The sequence below is a fragment of the Hemitrygon akajei genome, chromosome 16, assembly GCF_048418815.1.
Source record: "Hemitrygon akajei chromosome 16, sHemAka1.3, whole genome shotgun sequence".
NCBI lineage: Eukaryota > Metazoa > Chordata > Chondrichthyes > Myliobatiformes > Dasyatidae > Hemitrygon > Hemitrygon akajei.
This window is the reverse complement of record NC_133139.1, coordinates 16,707,506-16,729,709: the sequence shown is the minus strand read 5'-3', so window position 1 is coordinate 16,729,709 and position 22,204 is coordinate 16,707,506. Positions and strand designations below refer to the sequence as shown.

The 22,204-nt window shown below is 41.7% G+C and overlaps 1 protein-coding gene across 3 annotated transcripts in view; it reads right to left on the bottom strand.

The window, feature by feature from the left end:
• Nucleotides 1–871: 871 nt before the first annotated feature.
• Nucleotides 872–22,204, bottom strand: part of LOC140739784 (transducin-like enhancer protein 4) — a 184,786-nt gene continuing 163,453 nt past the window's right edge. For all 3 annotated transcript variants that reach the window (XM_073068300.1, XM_073068301.1, XM_073068302.1), the window contains 4 exons: nucleotides 21,101–21,248; nucleotides 14,065–14,215; nucleotides 6,003–6,079; nucleotides 872–3,926 (listed from right to left, as the gene is read on the bottom strand). In XM_073068300.1, the coding sequence (XP_072924401.1) occupies nucleotides 3,819–3,926; nucleotides 6,003–6,079; nucleotides 14,065–14,215; nucleotides 21,101–21,248 (484 nt within the window). In that variant the 3' untranslated portion in view covers nucleotides 872–3,818. The remainder of the gene's footprint in view (nucleotides 3,927–6,002; nucleotides 6,080–14,064; nucleotides 14,216–21,100; nucleotides 21,249–22,204) is intronic.

The window sequence follows — 22,204 nt, the reverse complement described above, 5'->3', positions numbered from 1 at the left end:
CTGTAACACACGCAAGTCAGGCAGAGGAACACAGCAAGTCAGGCAGAATCTATGGAAGGGAATGCACAGCTGATGTTTCAGGCTGAAATGCTTCCTCAGAACTGGGAGACAGGGATCCTGCTCTCCCTCCCCATCAACTCTTCTTGGAAATAGTGTCTGTGATCCAGTCACTGGGTGTATTGAATGCAGAGCTTGACAGGTTCTTGATTGGACATGGCATCCGAGGTCATGGGGAGTGGGGCTGAGGAAGGAAAAAATAAGGATCAGCCATGATTGAATGGTGGAGCAGACTCAATGGGCCAAATGGCCTAATTCTGCTCCCATGTCTAATGATCTAAGAGCAGAAAGGGTCTCAACTTGATGTAGCAATATGCACATTTCCTTAGAAATGCGATGCTCAAACCGAGGACCAGACTCAATGTGTTGAATAGCCTAATTCTCCCCTATGGTCTAATGGATGAATGGCCTAATTGTGCTCCTACGTCTTATGGTCATACACTCTGACCTGATATATACTTACCTATGATTTCAAAGATAATTTAACCAACTGAGCCATAGTTGACAACCTTCAGTGTTAAAGAGCCCTCTGACCAATGGCTCAACAAGAAGATGGCAATCCCAATGATATTCCCTCAGAACTGAATCAAGGTGCTAGACATCATCAAGTCTTTCAGTTCAAAGGATGGCAACTGGGACCTTTCTGCCTTGGATATCCTCGAAAGTGTAGTCAGCATCCTTACCATAAAGTCACTTCCCCATCTCACATCAGAGGGCGATCGGACCTTAAATTTGGCTGCAATTTTCTTTCTAGATTGACATGTTTACGGTTAACAGACCAAGAATTTATTTAAGTTGACACAAAATACAGACATCACATACAAAATAGTTTATTGGGATTTTAAAGGCATAAACTACAAATTCACCCCAAACTGGGATGTAAAAGCATGAGACATGGAAGAATTTTGGACATTACAAATCACCATATTGGGCGACAAAAATATCTGGGTGTCACTGAAGAATTTAGCGATGTATTCATTTCTTCCAGGAGGAAGGCAGAGGCACGGTTACCATTGAAACCAAATATACAAGTTGACAATTAGGGCAATCTTAAATGTTTACAGTGATTACTTTACCAGTGGAGACAAAAAAAATGTACACAACCCTCTTTCATTACAGCATCCATGAAGAGGAATAGGCTCTGAGGACCTGAACACACCAGAGCTCATCTTCAAAGTCACCTGAACTCTTCCTATTCCATTGTACCAAAGCCAAATGAACCAGGAATGTCTACATTTGGCCAAGAGGAAGGGAACATTCAGAGCATAGTTTAGAATAAGAGGAAGATGTCATAGCGGACATTCAAATCAGTCAAATCGGACTGATAATTTATTTGGTTTCAACGCCACTATATGTACCGGTCAACAGCTAATCTCCTGTCATGGAGACGACAAAATAGAACTTAATGATTCTCAGTAACACACACAAAGTGCTCGAGGAACTCAGCAGGTCAGGCAGCATTTACGGAGAGGAATAAACAGTTGGCGTTTCAGGATGAGGTCCTTCGCATTTTGTGTGTGTGGGTGTGTGTGTTACCCTGGATTTCCAGCATCTGCAGTGTTAAATGATTCTCAGACCCAGAAGGTCCATGACTTTATCCAAGTTTATCACCCGTCAAGCTTAACCATTCCACCCCCCCAAAAAAAAATAAAATCAAACAATGTTGGCCATTTTAGACTATTTAGGAAAAGCCAAGAGTTCTTAAAAACTGGATGCAATAAAGTTGATGTATTCACCAGACACATCTAGGTAGCCTACACCATGAGGAGAAAGTGCGTGTGTGCATGTGCATCCAGGTAATCCGGTGTTTTTGAAGTAAACAGATGGTTAGAAAATGCCAATCTACCTTTAAAACCAACAAAAGCTGAACGGTTAAATACCCTTAGAACCCAGTTTAATGTTTGGCTCCCTACTGAATGAGCTATGCAAGGGTTAACAGTGGCATAAAATCAGCCACAGGCCCTTTTAAAGGAATGGGTGGTATTAGGAGATCAGGACTTGGGTGGAAAATTGCTCTCGATGACTCATCAGCCATTTTACAAGCTGTCAGGCAACGTTGGGACTATGTTTGCAAGCCAAGTTTTCCCGGGTCAGATATTGGAGGGGTGCCCCCCCCATTCTGGCATACTCTATAATGGCAGCTTTTGGCAAACGCTGGAAGGCAACCAATGGATGTGGAACCACGCATCAAAGAACAAGTGTTTTGAAGAATGAAACGAAGTAAGATGAAAAGAAGGACAACAAATGAATACCTTTGTAATTATTGCTTTTAACATTGTGGACGATGAGAGAAGGAAAAATAGATAAAATGATAATATGGCAACAAATTTCTCCGGAGAGCATGTCTGACCAAAACCACGAGGCCATGTTGTAAATTAGAAATGAAAAGTAATTGCTTTGAAGCCTAGATGCAAGTAGGACGAGCTGCTTCTCCTATAATAGTCATTTTATTACCATATTTATACATTGGCTTTGAAGGAAAAAAATTGCCCAAATATTAAAATAATCCAAATGGTTTTAAAACTGTGTGGAGCTCTTTGCAAATATAAGCTGACGACGGTTTCCTATAAACTTGATTAATAAATCCATGAGGTTGCATAACCCAGGTTTCAGAAACATGCTCGAGTAAATTACAACATTGAAACCCAAATGGACAACTGTCATAACAGGCTGTAACTCTTCAAGTCAAGTAGCACAAGTTGCTTCAAATCTGTGGTCTGGACTGCAGCCACTTGATGCCATAGCACTTGTACCCAAATGAGATGTATTTTTCTAGTGAATGAAATAGATTGTTAAACAGATTGTTTTTCCCTTCCCTAAAAGTAACTCATTTTGTTACATCACATTTATGACTCTCTGCATTAAGTGTAAACCTTGTGCTCGCCTCCTCTCTCACCTGAAGATCTCCCTTAAAGTTCCAAAACGCCAATTGCTCCACACTGTAAGGAGGTAGTCTCAAACAATGGTGGAATTTGTAATCCTTGCCAAAGCAGGGAAGCAGCCAAACGATGAATACTAACTTCAAGCAATGACAAACCTTGAAATCTGTACAGGCAAGTGGAAATGGAACCAAAATTTTAAAGCAGTCAACTTCTAAATCCACATTTGAACTGCTGTCTATAAATGCTAACACACAAACACTAGTTTATATTAGGGCAGAAGGAGACTGGGAAGGAGAAGAGCAAGCCAAGGTTTTAAATTTCACACTGTTCTACAAATGAACAGTGCAAAATAAAATGATGAATTTCATGTACGGTTTAAAGCTTTGTTTGTGATGGAAAAGCAGGACAAAGTTCCATTGGTGTCATAACTGGTTAGATCCAGAGGCAGCAAGGAGTTACATTGTCTTAAACAATTATTTCCCCTAACAGATGACCAAACCCAATGGTGAATTTCAAAGTTCCAGATAACAAAACAGAGAAATAAAATAAATTGTACAATGAATGTGTTACCCTAAACGTTAGCATTAATCATGGTGTGAGCTGGACCACGGGATCGTAAGGTGAATAAACCTTCCTCCTCAGATGAGAATTCACCACTTTGGTCAATTTAGAAATCCTTTCTTGTTAAAACAAGTTGAAGTTAAATTCCAATAACCAAGACAAGGCCACACAAAACAGTCTTCCAATGCGGACGTGGACTCTGATGAAGTGTTCCTTGGGTAATGTGGTTAACTGATCCAGACGCAATGTCTCTATTAAATGCTTGTCCCCACCCCGTCCCATTTCCATTCCCTCCTCTCCCTGGAAAGAACTGAATTCTCAGTAAATTACTTCATACACTGTGGCTTTCTTGTCCCCTGAGCCAGTAACAACATATTGGTCGTCAACCGAGATGTCACAGCATAGCACAGATGATGACTCTTTGGACTGGAATAAAAAGAGAAAAAACATTGATCACTAACTATAAGTAAATAACACTTGAAAATGAGAGTGAAACACAACATTTTAAATTTTATTTTAACTTAGTTTTAACCAACTGCACAGCCATCTGCCTTTTCCTGAAGGCATTACAATGGCTGGATCAAAATCTCTCAAGTGCAAACCACCATCACTGCCCCCTGAAAAATAAATGTTTCATACATGCTTTCTTATGTTTGAATTCAAGCTATTCCATGGGGGGGGGGGGGCAACCCAACTCAACTGTACGCATTTACCCTATCAAGTTAATGAGGATTTGGAATTTGACATCATTTTGCCCCAGTCATTTTGCAACTGGAGACAACTAATCTTTGTTGAAGAATTAACTCAAGCTATTGTTCTTTTCTGCTTTATAAACATATATATTGAGAGCAGATACTCCACCTTCAAAATGCTCTGCCAATGAATAAGATCATCACCTTCACAAGAATTCATTGTGAACATAGACTCAAATCCGAATTCCTTTTGGGCACAAGTTAGAGACCATTTGTGACTTACAAACTAGTTGTAACATGCTAGTTGAGGGAAAATTAAGTTGCATTTTAACCAACTCATTATTTTCTGCTGTTGTGATTTTGGACAGTGATGATAATCATATCCCTCCTGCAGACAAATATTAGCAAAAGTAGACGATAAGCATCAAACTTTTTACGTTGCTGTGCTCGCCAAGCTTGGCAATTAGCTTGCAGATGTTTCATCACTAGTTGAGATGACAAATTCAGTGCATAGTTGTTAGTGTTTCTTTCTGAGAGTGCTTGCATTTACATAGGTCCCTGTTTGCTTGCCTCGGTCCTAATTTGGTACCCCTTCAGTTGACCTTCGAATTCCATTGACTTGTGCTTCTTTAGCTCTTAAGGATTTGTAAATGGTATCTATTTCGATATGTTTATTTATGGAGTTATCAGAAGAGAATCAAACCAGTAGAATTCAAACGTCAACCAAAGGGGTAGCCAATCAGGACCGAGGCAAGTGAAAGGGACATATATAAATGCGAGGTGACAAAACGTTTGCAGGCTAATTGCCCAGCCTCAACGAGCACTACAACATCAAATGCCTCAAGCCAAGCTATCTATATTCACCACCATACTAAGCATCAAGCTATTTGCCCAGTTATCTACTTACACCCTTGAAAAGATGTTCACTATTACCTTCTTTCAGCACAGAGCAATTCAATGCATCAATCTTAGCAAAAACCTATGACAACATCTCCCCAGCTCCCCACACTCTTAACGGCCAAATCAAAATTGACTAGTGGAAAGTAAAGTCCAAACTCACTGAAACCCGGAGGAACTCAAATGGGCAATGGTATGACATGCAACCATTGAATGTGCCTAATTTAAACATTGAAAACTTCGGGTTTTCAATGAGGAAACAAGGTGGAAAGTGAGCAGTTCATCAGCAGTGACTGCGTTCCTTTTCTATCACAACTATAAAACAGTCCACGTATCAGAGATGCCTCAAACAAGGAGATTGGGAAGTGTGGTCAGGGATGAGTGGTGAAACGTTTGCAAGAATAGAACTTGGAAGAATGTAGCAGCAAAATGGATTAATCCAATTAACACTTACTGATCTCTGCATAGCTCAAGAGCAACCACAACACAACTAGTCAAACCATTGCCTGAAGGCACACACTCAGTGATTCAGCTTCTTCCCCTCTGCCATCAGATTTCTGAATGGACACTGAACCCATGGACACTACCTCTCTACTTATTTTTTCCTTTCTTTTAGCACCACTTATTTAACTTAAAAAATACATACTTCTTACTGTAATTCAGTTTTTATTACTATGTATATACAATATACTGCTGCCGTATAACACATTTCACAACAGATGCCTGTGATATTAAACCTGACTCCGACCATTTACAAGTAATGCTCAAACACTCTTAAAAGCAGTCATTATGTACAAACACTTTCTCTTTTCAATCGCACACCACAAATCAATTAACTGCTATTTTTACCCAACATATACTGATGCAAATATTATCATTCCTGCTTGATAACCCACTTGATATTGTTTCTTACCTGGAATATACTTGCTCCGTATGGTACTCTCCATGCATTTAACAAGTTATCTTTTCCAGTGCTTACAAACCATTTACCTGTAGAGACACAAAGGCAGTGTATGAATGGTAGAGCTGCAGACATTGTTCAACGCTAGCAGTAGCCATTTCCAACCACAGTAAAGTTTGCTTCTTGGGCTTTGATTAACCCACTAGAAGGCCTCTTCCACACTGTATGTCAGTAAGTAAGCAAGTAAACAAATAAATAAATAAATAAATAAATAAGCAAGCAAGCAAACTCAGCAGGTCAGGCAGCATTTATGGAGGGAAATACAAAGTTGAAGTTTCAGGTTGAGACCATTCATTAGGATTGGAAAAGAAGAGAGAAGAAGCCAGAATAAGAAGGGACGCGGGTCGGAGAAGGAGTTCTTCCTCATGGTTTTATGGTAACCAGGTTTGTCACCAGCTTTATTTCATTGCTTAGATATAAGCACCCAAGTCCATGATAGGATTTGAACTGTAATGTCTCAATTAATGTCCAAGCCTCTAGATTCTAGTCCACTAAGCCACAGTATCCCCATATTCAAGAGCCAGCCGCAGTTTGAACTTGGGAGATGCTTCTATGATGATGCAATGAATACCGCCGCTGTTAGGAGACATCATCTCAGAATTTGCCGTCCTAAGCAATCGCTGACAGCCACCACTTCACGAGAAACAATGTCTCTAGTGAAGTCCATTTGTCGGAACTGCACAGTACATGCTCATTTGGAACACCTTCTTTAAACACCCTGCCACTTCCAAAAGTCTTTCCCCCACTCCTAACCTTATTTGAAACAAATATCAGTGACAGCAGAGCAATCGCCAAAGCAAATGCAATTTTAAAAAAAAATTCTTTCCACAGATGTGCATGAGGCACTTTGAAAATTTTATCTTCAGTAAAGACATTTTCAAATAAATCTTTCAAGGCACATCAAAAGCCTACCAGTCTCAATCTTGTTAGTGCAAGATTAATGGCAAATAACCTCTCAGAAAAGCTATTAGCTTGCAAGGTCAGAGACGGTGGCAGCCAATTACAAATCGGGCAGATCATTTAATTGAAAACCTCTTTAAAAAGTTACAATTGGTTCAGCCTTGGAGCACAGTCTCAAAGCTGTGGAACAGAAATAAAATGAAGGGTGGGGTGTGATGGTTAGCAAGATGGTTTGAATGTAAACAAGAAAGGAGTAAAGCTGTGCGCAAAAATTATATAACCACTACAAAGTACAATCAATTACATTAGCAGATCCTGATGTAGATATTATATATAGATATATATATATATATACACACACACAGGCACACTCTGTGGGAACTATCTTGTTAATGCAGATATCTAATCACGTGGCAGCAACTTAATACATCAGAGCATGCAGACATGGTCAAGAGGTTCAGATGTTGTGCAGATCAAACATCAGTATGGGGAAGAATGTGATCTAAGTGTGTTTGTGGAATCTTTAAGCTGGAAGCATGTTCAAATGCCGTGACCACTTCTCTGGATGTAATAGTTCGTCCATGTCCTGTATGTCTTTGTTATGCTGCTGGCTATTAAATACCCTATGCACAGCATTTCCACCTCGCTAGTGGAACTGTTGGGACCGTAGAAGGCTCTGCAGCTTGGGCTTATTGCACATGGCATTGCCCGCTTCAGAACTCCGTGAGCGACGCCGTAGGAAGAGGTGTGCAGGGAAACCAAAAAAGGATGAGAACGCTCAGGAATCCAGGAACGACTTAGGACGAAGCCCTTCAGACCAGCTCTTCCCCTCGTTCTTACAGTCCACTCACTTGAAAAGAAACTGGACTACCTGCGCCCGAGACTGAACCAGCAAGAGAAAAACATCTGTGCACTCATTCTCACGGAATGAATCCATCCTAGATGCAGCAATCCAGCGCGTTTTGGGCTGACAGGAATCCAGGGATCTCAGGCAAGACCCACGGTGGTAGCATCTGTATTTACACAAATACGAACTTGTGTGTGGACACTTTAGGTGGTGTCCAATTGTTCACTGATGATTGAGTTTATTTGTGTAAAATACAGACCATTTTATATACAGAGGGACTTCACTACAATCGTGTTGGTAGCTGTATATCCACCCCCATCCTTCGCGATGGCCAGCGAGGCACTGTGGAAGCTCTACAGCAGCATCAGTGATGTTCAAACCAAACACCCTGATGGTATCTTCATTATCACAGGCAAATTTAACCATGCAAACCTAAAGACAGTCCTGCCAGCGTGTTGATTTTGTTACCAGAGGTGAAAATACACTAGACCGGGCTTACACTAACACATCAGGTGCCTATAAAGCAGTCCCTCGACCCCACTTTGGACTCTCAGGTCACTTTTCTGTAATGTTATTTCCAGTACTCAAACTTGCGATCAAATGTGTATAAAACGTGGTGAAAAGTTGGCTTGAGGGTGTAATCTTTGCACTGCAGGACGACTTTGATAATATGAACTAGATAATGTTCAGGGAGGCAGCTACCTATGACAACCATGTTAACATCCGAGGAATATGTGAATTCTGTGACCAGCTACATAGAGAAGTGTACTGAGGATGTTACCATCACAAAGCACGTCCAACACGAAGCCATGGCTAAATGCAGAGGTCCGGGCCAGGCTGAGGGCTCGGGAGGTCCCGGAACCAATAAGGAGGGATTCTGAAATCCAAAAAATTCTGAATTTTGAAATGCAACTGGCCCCAAGGATTTTGGTTAAGGGACTGTGGACCTGTATTCCATTTGGGTGGCCCCCAACCTGATGGCATGAACATCGAAACTTGCTCAAACTTGCAGTAATGCCTCACCAACCCTCCCCTCACCTTTTCCCATCCCCTTGTCCCTATCTCATGTTCTCACCTTGCCCACCCATTGTCTCCCTCTGGTGCTCCCCCGCTTTCTTCTTTCTTCCATAGCCTTCTGTCTCTTTCACCAATCAACTTCCTAGCTCTTTGCTTCATCCATCCCCCTCCAAACTTCACCTATCACCTGATGTTTCTCTCTCCCTCCCCCCCACCTTTCAAACCTACTCCTCAGCTTTTTTCTTCAGTCCTGCCAAAGGGTTTTTTGAAATGAATGTTAACAATGCATTTGCCTTCCTCACCACCAACTCAAGCTGCAAGTTAAACATCAGAGTGTTCTGCACAAGGACTCCCAAGTCCGTCTGCATCTCAGATTCCTGGATTTTCTCCCTGTTTAAAAAATAGTCCACACATTTATTTTTACTATCAAAATGCATGACCATGCACTTTCCAACTTTGTATTTAATTTACCACTTTCTTGTCCATTCTCCTAATCTGTCTGTCCTTCTGCATTCTACCTGTCTCCTCAACACTACCTGCCCCTCCACCAATCTTTGTATCATCTGCAAACCTGACAACAAAGCCATCTGCTCCATTATCTAAATCATTTATATACAGCATAAAAAGAAGTGGTCCCACACTGACCACTAGTCACTGGCAGCTACTCAGAAAAGGATCCTTTTATTCCCACTAGCTGCCTCCTATCAGACAATACCGTAACCATGTGAGTAATTTTCCTGTAATACCATGGGCTCGTAACTTGGTAAGCATCCTCATGTGTGGCACCTTGTCAAAGACCTTCTGAAACTCCAAAGATACAACATCCACTGCATCCCTTTTATCTATCCTACTTGTAATCTCCTCAAAGAATTCCAACAGGATCGTCAGGCAGGATTTTCCCTGAAGGAAACCATGCTGACTTTGTACTATATTGTCCTGTGTCACCAAGTACTCCATTACCTCATCTTTAACAATTGACTCTAACATCTTCCCAACCACTGAGGTCAGGCTAACTGGTCTGTAATTTCCTTTCTGCTGCCTTCCTCCTTGCTTAAGGAGCAATTTTCCAGTCTTCTGGCACCATGTCAGAGTCCAGTGATTTTTGAAAGATCATTTCTAATGCCATCACAATCACTAATACTACCTCTTTCAGAACCCTAGGGTGCAGTTCCTCTGGTCTGGGTGACTTATGTACCTTTAGGTCTTCCAGCTTTTTGAGCACCTTCTCTCTTGTTACAGTAATTGTACCCACTTCTCTTCCTTCACACACAACATCAGGCACACTGCTTAGTGTCCTCCACAGTGAAGACTGATGCAAAGTACTTATTTAGTTCAGTAGCCATCTCCTCGTCCCCCATTATTATTTCTCCTGCCTCATTTTCTAGCAGTTCTATAGCCATTCTCATTTCTCTTTTATTTTTAACATACTTGAAAGAACTTTTACTATCCACTTTGACATTATTTGCTAGCTTGCTTTCATATTTCATCTTTTCCCTTCTAATATTTTTTTAGTTGCTCTCTGTAGTTTTATAAAAACTTCCCAATCCTCTATCTTCCCACTAATTTTTGCTTTGTTGTATGCCTTTTCTTTTGCTTTTACAACAGCTTTGAGCCATGGTTGTACTATTTTACCATTTGAGTATTTCTTTGTTTTTGGAATACACATGTCCTGCACCTTCTTCACTTTTCCCAGAAACGCACACCACTGCTGCTCTCTGACACCCCTGCCAGAAGCTCCTTCCAATTTACTTTGGCCAACTCCTCTCTTATACCACTGTAATTTCCCTTACTCCACTGAAATACTGCTACATCAGACTTTACTTTCTCCTTTTCAGATTTCAAGTTGAACACAATCATATTGTGATCATTGGTTCCAAAGGGCTCTTTTACCTTAAGCTCCCTAATCGCCTCCGGTTTATTACATAACACCCAATTCAGTATAGCTGATCTCCTAGTAGGCTCAACAACAAACTGCTCTAAAAAGCTATCTCTTAGGCATTCAACAAACTCACTCTTTTGAGATCCATTACCAACCTGATTTTCCCAATTGACCTGCACATTAAATTCTCCCATGACTACCGTAATATTGCCCTTTTGACTTGCCTCTTCTATTTCCTATCCTAACCTGTGGTCCACCTCTCAGCCACTGTTGGGAGGCCTGCATATAAATGCCATCAATGTCCTTTTACCCTTGCAGTTTCTTAACTGAACCCACAAGTATTCAACTTCTTCCGATCCTATGTCATATCTTTCTACTGATCTGATGCTTCTTTACCAGTAGAGCCATACCACTCCCTCTGCCTACCTTCCTATCTCTCCGATACATTGTGTAACCTTGGACATTCAGCTCCCAACTACAACCATCCTTCAGCCATGATTAATGGTGGAAAGAACACCATGACTTGAGGGGGCTATGCTGTCTCAGGGCCTAGACAACTTGCAATCATTGATGGAAGAATGAATTTAAAATTGTAACAAGACATTTTACAGGAGAATGTCAGGGTAGTAATCCATCACCTGAAGCTTAATACAAGTTGGATAATGCAATAAGGCGATGATCCGGAAGACAAAAGTAATTCAATAACAGAGTAATTTAAAAAGAAGAAAATTTGTGTTTTGGAATGACCGAGTCAAAGTTCCGACCTTAATCCTATAGAAATGTTGTGGAAGAACCTCCAGCAAGCAGCTCATGCAAGGTAACCCACCAACATCCCAGAGATGAAGCAGTTTTGTAAGGATAAATGGCCCAAAACTCCTCCAATCCAATGTGCAGGATTGATCAACAGCTACCATAAGCATTTGGTTGAAGTTACTGCTGTACATGGGCGTGGAGGTGTCACACCAGTTACTGAAAGCAAAGGTTCACATACCTTTACCAACAAAAATATGTAATACTGGAGCATTTTTGTCAATAAATAAATTTAACAAGTATAATGTTTTTTACGTTATTTATTTAATTGGGTTCTTTATTTAGTTTTAGGACGTATGAAGAGGTTATATTAATGTAGAAGGGGAGAAAATTCTACAGCATTCACAAACCTAGCACCACGGCAGATCTGACTGTCTTAAGAATCACTCATTTTTCAGGGAGAAACTGGCTTTGGGAAATTGAAATAATACTTTCAGACTCTGCGGTAATCTGCAAGATGAGCCACCTAGTGCCTCAAACACGTTGTTTCAACTCATTTAATTAGTTTAGCACGCTTGCTAATTAAGTGGGAAACTACAGGAGGGTTTATTGCTAGAGGTTTTCAAAATACAAACAACATTAAATGAGTGAAAGCGACTTCTAAAATAGACAAAAGCAAGCAACTACATCTTGCAATGACATTCCCTTCTTGAATGAACATGCCTTGTTCTGGCCTCTGTAACTCTAGACCAACTGTCCTTAACAATTTCCTGAGGTTACATTGCTCATAGAAAGACACTGCGTTACAAACTCCTTAAATAATCAAAGTTGGATTGACTTCCTGGCTTTGATGCAGGTACCAACCATGACAGAGAAAATGAAAATAATTTCAACCCAGTCAACTTTGTAAAAGATCTCCTAATTACCACCAGGGTGCATGATGAAATTGGGAGACCTGTAATAACATCCATCAGTCGCAAAATCTTACTTATCCAATATTGCTAACATCTGCATGATGGTCATTCAATACATCCTCTTCCAGTGACACAGAGGCTTCATCAAGACAGGATTCATTAGGTGTGACTCTAGGAATTCCTGGTATCAACTCCAAGAAAAAGATAAGAATGGAAAAGGAACCCCAATGCGGTCCTAGTCAGCATCCACGCTTCGTGTGAAGTGACATTCTTGCCACAAGTATTAGATAGCAATTAGAACTTGGAAGAGAATCTGACTACCTACTCTTGATATCCAGTAAGACTCCAACCATCAAAACTTTGAAAAGACTACTGACTTGAAATATGATGGAGTCATCCACATGAAGTGTGGTGACAAGACAGGCCAAGTACAGAGAGCAAGAGAGCCATCTTGCAAATGTCCAAACCTTTCCATTATCTGCAAAGCATATGCACGTCATGGATGAATACAGTTCTGACAACATTCAAGAAGCACCCTGAAAAAGCAATCCACTCAACAGACCGAGCATTAACTGCCTCCAGCACCAAAGTACCATGGTGGCCGTGATAGTCATAGAACACCCCAGCACAAAAACAGATCCTTCGGCCCATCTAGTCCATGCCAAATATTATTCTACCAAGTGCCACACGTGGACCATAGCCCTCCAATCCAGGCATTTAACCAAGCTTCTGTTAGTCTATACCATCCAATAAATGCAAAGCAACAAGTTTCCTTTAAAGCACCTCTCAAATCCATTCCTCTATCACGCAGAAGAACAGCAGAGCCACAGATGAAACACAAGACTGGCATGTTACCCTCCCCAGTCACACACTATCCTGACTTGGAAATAACACAGTCATGCTGTTCCTTTTCTGTTGCTGGGTCTAAAACCCAAATTCACCTCCCCAAGATGTGGGGGTATTTTCACCAGAATGACTTCAAGTAGTTCAAGAAGGCAGTTTACCATAGCTTCGCAAAGTAAATTGGGGATGGACAATAAATGCTAGTTTTGAGAGCAATGTCCTCAAACTACATGTGAAAGGAAACTTAAGAGTAGCAGTAGAAGATGGAGACCCAAGTTTCATGGACCCTCAGCTGAGTTTAAAGACAAGGTTCAGCAGGAATACCTGGCCACTGGAGGAGTTACATAACATTCACCAAATTGACAGCTGGGCAGAAAAGGTGAAAGATCGTGAACACATGGCTTGTAATCCCCCAAGGATAGAAGATTACTGGGTAATTGAATTGCAATCGTTAAGATGGTCAAATTAATTAGCAGGGAGGAGCAAAGGGCATTGGGTGGAAAGCAGCTGAGGTCACATCCCTTGATGGTAAAGAGAAAATGTTAAAACCTGTATATTACCAAGTCTTGTGTGAAGATGTGCTTTCTGATGTATTTGGAGATACATCAGAAAGCATATCTTCACACAAAGGGCAGTAACAATCTGAACTATTTTCCTCCGGGTGCTGTTGTGGTTGGGCTAATTGAAATTCCTAAAGAGTTTGATAGGTTTATGGTGTCTGGCAAGGTTCTTAAAAGGTCACGGAAATAAGGCGGATTTATGTAATTTAGTCATAATCTAATTAAATGACAGGAACAAGCTTGAGGAAGTTGAATCATCAGCTGCCTTCGGTGAATGACAATAAATCATAGAGCCAGTTCTTACCACAATAAGCAAATTTGAGCGACAGAACACAGCTCTCGTGAAGGTGAAGTTGATATTTGTCTGGTTTGTTGATGTGTAAAACTTCTACATTGCTGCTCTCCGTGCCGACGGCAAGCCACCCTCCTGTCGGGCAGCATCCTAGTGCAAAGATCTGTGGGAAAAACGAAAATCAAGTATTAAAAGGCAAATTCTACGTGCAGTACCTCATATAATTCACCAGCTTGTGCGTGGGACAGGAAGAGAGTACAAAAGCATTGCACTTAATGCAGTCCACCACAGATACAATGCTATTTTATGGAATGGTAGTAGTTGAATCCAGATGAACTTTGACCTCCTGCTGTCAGAAGGTACCACAACATAAGAACCAGAACTGTTAGGGCTCCACAACAGCTTCTTCCCCCCCAGGCTGTTAGATATCTTAACATCCTGCTGCCACCCAGCACACAGGTACACCCTGTCTGAATGCCCTGCCCCAACTCTCTCTCAACGTGCACTGGTCACTTTGCATCTTTTATTGCTGCTGTTTCACATATTTATACAATCGTTTTATTATAACAGTGCCTGTAACATAATACTGTCTTTCATAAACATATACCTCACACTTTATATCAACCTGTCAATCTTCAGGCTATGCCACTCCGCGACTTGTGTTATTATTATTTTGTAACTGTATGTGCTGTGTGTGACTATACGCACTACATTTAGCAACTTTTCCCCAGAGGAACGATGTTTCATTTAGCTATATTAAGTGTATGGTTGAGTGACAATGAACTTGTACTGTTAAGTCTGAGGTGTAACCACATTGAGTCAAAAGGATACCGGAGGCCATTATCTGATCTCAGCATTGACAAAATAACTTGGCAACTATCTTAGAGCAGCGGTACCTTCAAGTTTACATTTTAATACATCATCCAGAGTATGGACTCATAGCTCGTTACTGCCAGAGGAAGGTGCCTACACTTGATTGGCCTCTCTCTCGCTCATTGCTGCAGGAGGATGGTGTTGGAGCCTTTGGTAATGGGCAAGATTTACTTGGCGTGGTTTGTGTAGTTCATGTTATGTGAGTTTCTGGTTGCTCCGTTTTTGTTGCTATTTTGTGCGATTTTAATTGGAGCAGAATGGCTCTGTGGCCTGCAGTCAACCAACGGCACACAGCTAGATTGAACTGAACTGAATATTCCTGGACTGTTTCGATGACTTTGTGGTTTTGACGTTTTATATTCTGTGTTTTTAGCCATTTGCATTTGTTCTTTTTTATGTGTGTTGGGGATTTGATGTTTTTTCTTTGAACGGGTTCCATGGTTTCTTTATTTTGTGGCTGTGTGTGGGAAGACGAAAATCAGGGTTCTATACTTTGATAATAAATGCTCTTTGAATCTCTGGAAGCAGGCCATTTAGCACAACACTCCCATGAGAAACAAGGTGTCTTCTGGAGATAGTCTCATTCAGCACGTTCCTCTCTAAACCTTTACTATCCATATGTATTTATCTTGATGTCTTTTTAAGGTTGTAATTGTATCTACCTCTACCACTTTCACTGGCAGCTCACTCCATATCTCCACCACTCTCCGTCTCTGGGTCCCCTTTAGGTCTTTTTCTCCTGGTCTTATACCCATATCCTTTAGTTTTGGAGTCCAATAACCTGAGTAAAAGACAGTAACCATCTACCTCGTCTATGTCCCCTATGATTTTAGAAACTTGCATTAAGGTCATCCTTCAAACACCCTCACTCCAGGGAAAAGGGTCCCAGCCTGACCATTCTCTCCTCATAACTCGAGCAGTCATAATCTGTACTCTCTCCAGCTTTATCACATCCTGCTTATTGTATTAGTGACCAGAAATGCACACAATATTCCAGATGCTGTCTCACCAATGTCCTACACAGCTATAACATGTCCACTCTTTTGTACTAAGCACCCCGTCCAATGAAGACAAGCCTGCCATATGCCTTCTTCACCAATTTCAAAAAAAAAGTATCTGTTTCCCAACATTCCCTGGGGCCCACTCATTTATTGTGCATGTCCTGCCCTAGTTTAACTTCACAAAGTTTTAACTTCCCGACATGTTATTACATCCAAAGATGAACCAGGGTATCATGATTCTGTGGCGACCCACTTCCCAGCGCACTCGAACCTGCTCACAAAGTGGCACACGCCGGCATTGAGGCCGGTCCCAAAGAGGACGCCAAGCCTGCTTCACCAGCAAGGGGAAAAGCCCGCGCGTGGGACGGGACTGTGAATACGCGCCGTCTACAGCATTCCCGCCCTCCCCGGGCGGGATCAGGAAGGCTTTAAAGCGAGGCCGCGAAGTTTGAATAAACCTCTTTTGTAACTACAGCTCACCGACTCCGTGTCGTTATTGCAGCGCTGCGTGTAGCACACCGCTACAATTCTTGATTACAACCTTAGCAAAAAAGAGTTTCCTGCTTCAAAGTAAATGAAGTTGCAATAAAAGATTTGCTGCAAATTATATATTTTCAACTATTATTTACATCTGAAGTTCCAAGTTAATTTATTATCAAAGTACACATATGTCACCATATATGACCCTAAGATTCATTTTCTTGTGGGCAATAACATTAAATACAAGAAGCACAATAGAATCAATGAAAGAACACATCTACCAGGACGGACAGCTAACAATGTGCAAAAAAAATGTAGATACGAAAAGAAAGAGGAAAAAAATATAAATAAATAAGCAATCAGTATTGAGGACATGAGATGAAGAGTCCTTCCAGTGAGTTCATAGGTTACAGGAACACTTCAGTGACGGAGCAAGGGATAGTGAGTAAAGTTATCCCCTCTGGTTCAAGAGACTGATGGTTGAGAGGTAATAACTGTTCCTGAATCTGGTGGTGTTAGTCTTGAGGCTCCTATCCCTTCTTCCTGATGGCAGCAGGGAGAAGAGAGCGTGACCTGAGCTGTGGGGGTCCCTGATAATGGATGGTACTTTCCTGTGACAATGTGCTCAGTGGTGAGTGGGCTTTACCCGTATCCACTACTTTACGTAGGCGTTTCCATACATGAGCTGTGATGCAGCCAGTCAATATACCCGCCACCACACACCTATAGAAGTAAAACTTGTCAAAGTTATTGAAATCATGCAGAATCCTTGCAAACTCTTGAAAAATTAGAGGCACTGCCGCGTTTACTTCGTAATTGTACCTACATACTGGGCCCAGGATAGGTCCTCTGAAATTAAGACACTGAAGAATTTAAATTTGCTGACCCTCCTCTCCTCTTATCCCCCAATAAGATCTGGTTCGTGGTCCTCTGGTTTCTTCCTCCTGAAGTCAACAATCAGCTCCTTGGCCTTGCTGACAATGAGCGAGAGTCTTTTGTTCCAATGCCAATTTATCCCCAAAGCATGAATTAGTTGAAATGAAGTACTTTAAACACAGCATTAATTACAGAGTAAAAAATAATACATCTGCTTTGCATGGATTAAATATTCAACGGCAGAGCCATTAATGGGTGAAGGAAATGGGCAAACCAACGCCATCTGGGTTTCAACAGATGAGAGAATCACTTTTAAAGCAAGTACAAATAATAAAAAAGCAAGCAGTAGGGGAACAACAGGAATTTAGAGTCTGTGTATGTCACATAAGATTCAGAAAATTTTCTAAAAAGCTAATGGACCACTAGACTTTCCATTTAAAAGACTGGAATATAAAGGATGGGGTTTTCCCAGTGGGGTAGGGGTCTAAGAGCAGAGATTGTAGATTTAAGGTGAGAAGTATGAGGTTTAGAAGGGGTCTACGGAAGAGCATAGCTGAAATCTGAAACATCATGTCTAAGAATTGTGGTAGAGGCAGATACTCTCAACATTTCAGCATCTGCATGAGCACTTGAACCGCCAAGGGATAGTAACTACAGTTGGTTGAGGACCAAATGTTGGAAAATGGCTATTGTACAAATAGGAACATAATAGGCATCATAGACATAATGGGCTGAAGGGTCTGGTTCTGTGATACATGACTAAGACTATTAAGCCAGAAGCTACTGATTAGACCCTGCCTGGGATATCTTGACTGGTTCTGTGCACTACGCGTTAGGAAGTCACAAACATGAGAAAATCTGTAGATGCTGGAAATCCAAACCAAACCTGAAGGAACTTAGCAGGTCAGGTAGCATCTATGGAAAAGGGTAAAACAGTCAACATTGCAGGCCAAGATCCTTCTTCAGGACTTGGAAGGAAAAAGGAAGATGCCTGAATAAAAAGGTGAGGGGAGAGGAAAGAGGCTAACTAGCAGGTGTTAGGTGAATCCAGAAGGGTGGGAAAGGTCAAGGGCTGGAGAAGATAGGATCTCAAAGGAGAGGAGGATGGACAACAGAAAAAAAGGAAGGAGGAGGCAACCCAAGGGAAAGTAATAGGCAGGTGAGAAAAAGTGAAAGGTCAGAGTGGAAAACAGAGGGAGGGGGAGGGGGGAGTTTGTTCACCGGAAGGAGAAATTGACATTCATGTCATCAGGTTGGAAGGTACGGAAACGGATTAAAAGGTGTTTCTCCTCTGCCAAAGATGGCCTCATATTGGCACAAAAAGAGGCCATGGATCGACACCTTGGAATAGGAATTAAAATGTTTGGCCACTGGTAAGTCCCGTTTGTGGTGGATAGTTAGGAAGGATGTGTTTGACCTTGGAGTGAATGCTGAGCAGCATTGCTAGAGATAATACCTTGATTCCAAGGCTCTATTAGGTACCATTGCTAAACTAGGGTTGCATTCACTGAACCTGGAAGGTCAGAGGTCAATATCATGGAGGCTTGTGGGAAGTGATAGATGGACAGAAGGAAACTACTTCTGCCCACTGAGACGCCAGGAAATTAGTTCTGAAAATGAGAAAATTTTCTAAATTAGAACATTAGAATCAGAACACTGAGGAGTGGCTTAAGGAAGAACGTCTTTGAACATGAGGAAATATAAATGTGGACCTCCTGTTGCAAATGTCAGTCATGTTCAGTGCCATAGATGCAAGTACGTGTATGCATAGGTGCAATGATAAAGTTACTTGCAGTAGCATCAGATACACAACCTTCACAAGAATGACAATCAATCCTGGGCAAATTGTTCATTTTAGGTGCAATTGACAGATTTTTGATTTTCGTGGAATGAAAGGGTATGGGGCGACTTGCTAGCTACGATCTAACTGAATGAGATTGTGTGGGGAACAGTGCCAGAGTTACTGGACTATAATATACAGAGGCCCGATCTGAAGTTTAAATCCCACCATAACAGCTGGAAGATTTAAATTCAAGTAGTTAAATTAACGTGAAAACAAATTGTAACTACTGGACTGTCACAAAAACCATCTGGCTTGCAAATGATCTCTTGTCTGTTTTATATAAAACTGCAAATCCATAGTTGATTCCGAGGTAGTCTAGCAAGCCAACAAGGACAACAATATTGATTTACTATCAATAGATTTTAAAACTTTGTTCAAGGGGGTAAATTCTTTATTCTGCACAGAGCTATAGAACAATACAATATGGTTACAGGCCCTTTGGCCCAACCACTCTGTGCTGACCAGCTCGTATTCATCTCTAGCAGTTGACCCATATCCCTCCAAACACTACCCCTCCGTAGAGTCATCCACATGGTAGATAAGCTACTCAGACCCAGTAGCACACCATCAGCCTTAGGCCTCCCATCAAAAAGGCAACCATCTATTACCACTGTCTGGCTTCCCCCACAAAGCAATACTAAATCCAATTTTACTACCTCATCCTCAATGCCAAATGTCTGAAACTTCTTCACCAGGCTCCCATGCAGGATTCTGTCAAAGGCCTTACTACTACATTCGCCACCTTTCCTTTACCAACTTTCTGGGTAATCTCCTTAAAAAACTCTATAAGATTGCTTAGATATGACCACGTTCCAATCTGACTCTTCTTAAAAGACACGGCTGCACATGCCACAAACAGTTCCTCTGGCAGCTCACTCCATATACACACCACCATCTTCACCTTCATATAACCTGCCCAAGAACAGAACTGAAAGAGGTAATACACACAAAATGCTGGAGGAACTCAGCAGGTCAGGCAGCGTCTATGGAAATGAATAGATTTTCATCCTCATCATATTCTACAGAGGTTGTATTGAGAGCATCCTGAGCAGCTGCATCGCTGCCTGGTTCGAAAACTGCACCATCTTGGATCGCAAGACCCTGCAGCGGATAGTGAGGTCAGCTGAGAAGATCATCGGGGTCTCTCTTCCCACCATTACAGACATTTACACCACACGCTGCATCTGCAAAGCTAACAGCATTATGAAGGACCCCATGCACCCCTCATACAAACTCTTCTCCCTCCTGCTGTCTGGGAAAAGGCTCCGAAGCATTCCGGCTCTCACAACCAGACTATATAACAGTTTCTTCCCCCAAGCCATCAGACTCCTCAATACCCAGAGCCTGGACTGACACCAATTTACTGCCCTCTACTGTGCCTATTGTCTTGCTTATTATTTATTGTAATGCCTGCACTGTTTCTGCACTTTATGCAGTCCTGGGTAGGTCTGTAGTCTACTGTAGTTTTGTTCTGTGTTGTTTTTACGTAATTCAGTGTAGTTTTTGTACTGTTTCATGTAGCACCATGGTCCTGAAAAACATTGTCTCGTTTTTACTGTGTACTGTACCAGCAGTTATGGTCGAAATGACAATAAAGAGTGACTTGACTTGAGATAATCTAGGTTTCAGGCAAAGACTCTTTTTCAGGACTGAGAAGGAAGGGGGAAGATGCCAGAATAAAAAGGTGGGGGGGAGGGGAAAGAGGTGAAGAGGCGAGCTGGAAGTGATAGGTGAAGTCAGGTAGGTGGGAAAGGTCAAGGGCTGGAGAAGAAGGAATCTGACTAGGAAGGAGAGTGGACCATAGGTGTCGGAACGGGAATGGGAATTAGAATTAAATGTTTGGCCACCAGGAGGTCCTGAAAGAGTCTTAGTTTTTGCAAGAGAGAAAATTATGTCCAGCTGAAGAAGATGGCAAAATTAAGGATGGAGTTGGGGAAGGAGAATAGCACTGCCATATTTTCTAACAGCAACGTACCTGTGATGCAAAGTCATGCTGATGCATCTGACGACCCTCCCTCAGGTCCCAGCACCTGACTGTGTTGTCCAGTGCTCCTGTCCATAGTTTGGTCCCATCATTAGAAATATCTGTGCAGCTCACTCCATCAGAATGACCCTGGAACTGCCTGGGTTGAAAAATAAAACACTCAACATTACATTGTTGATATTGCTGTTACAAAATGCACAGCACAGATAAAAATTAAAGATTAGCATTATTTGTCACATCAGTGATATGCCTCATTTGCATCAAATGAGAGCCTCTGGGCCTTGGCCTCTACTCACTGGATTTCAGAAGAATGAGGGGTGACCTCATTGAATGTTGAAACGCCTCGATAGAGTGGATGCAGAAAGGATGATTCCTTTGGTGGAGGAATCCAAGACCAGAAGAGACAGCCTCAGAATCGAGGGATGTCATTTCAGAATGGAGACGAGGAGGAATTGCTTTAGCCAGAGAGTAATGAATCTAAGGAATTTGTTGCCAGAGGCAGCTGTGAGGGTCAAGCCATTGGGCATATTATGGCAGAGAGTGCTAGGTACTTGATTAGTCAGGGTATGAAGGGATACAGGGAGAAGGCAGGAGACTGGACCTGAGAGGAAAAATGGATCAGCCATGATGAAATGACACAGCCAGACCCAATGAGCCAAATGGTCCAATTCTGCACCTATATCTTATGGTTCTAAATCAAATCAATTAGAATTGTACCCCCACAAGTGAGGCCATGCTTCTGGCACCAATATAGCATGCCCACAATTCACTAACCCTATATCTTTGGAATATGCGAGGAAACCCTAGCATCCAGAGAAACCCATGTGGACACCGTGGGGAACATACGATATCCTTACAAAGAGAGGTGGGAATTGAACCCTGAACTTGCAGTGGAATGGCCATACTCTAACCACCACGTTAGCATGGTTATAAGAATGTCTAACATTAACCACCTTCCCAAAACAAAAAAAAAATCAGTTAAAGAACTCAAAGTTACTGAAAAATCAATGATCATAGACCTGAAAATACTATAGATCAGTGTAAGGAACTCAACCATAAAATACACTGCAGAAATGAGTTTGTCGTCATTATTGG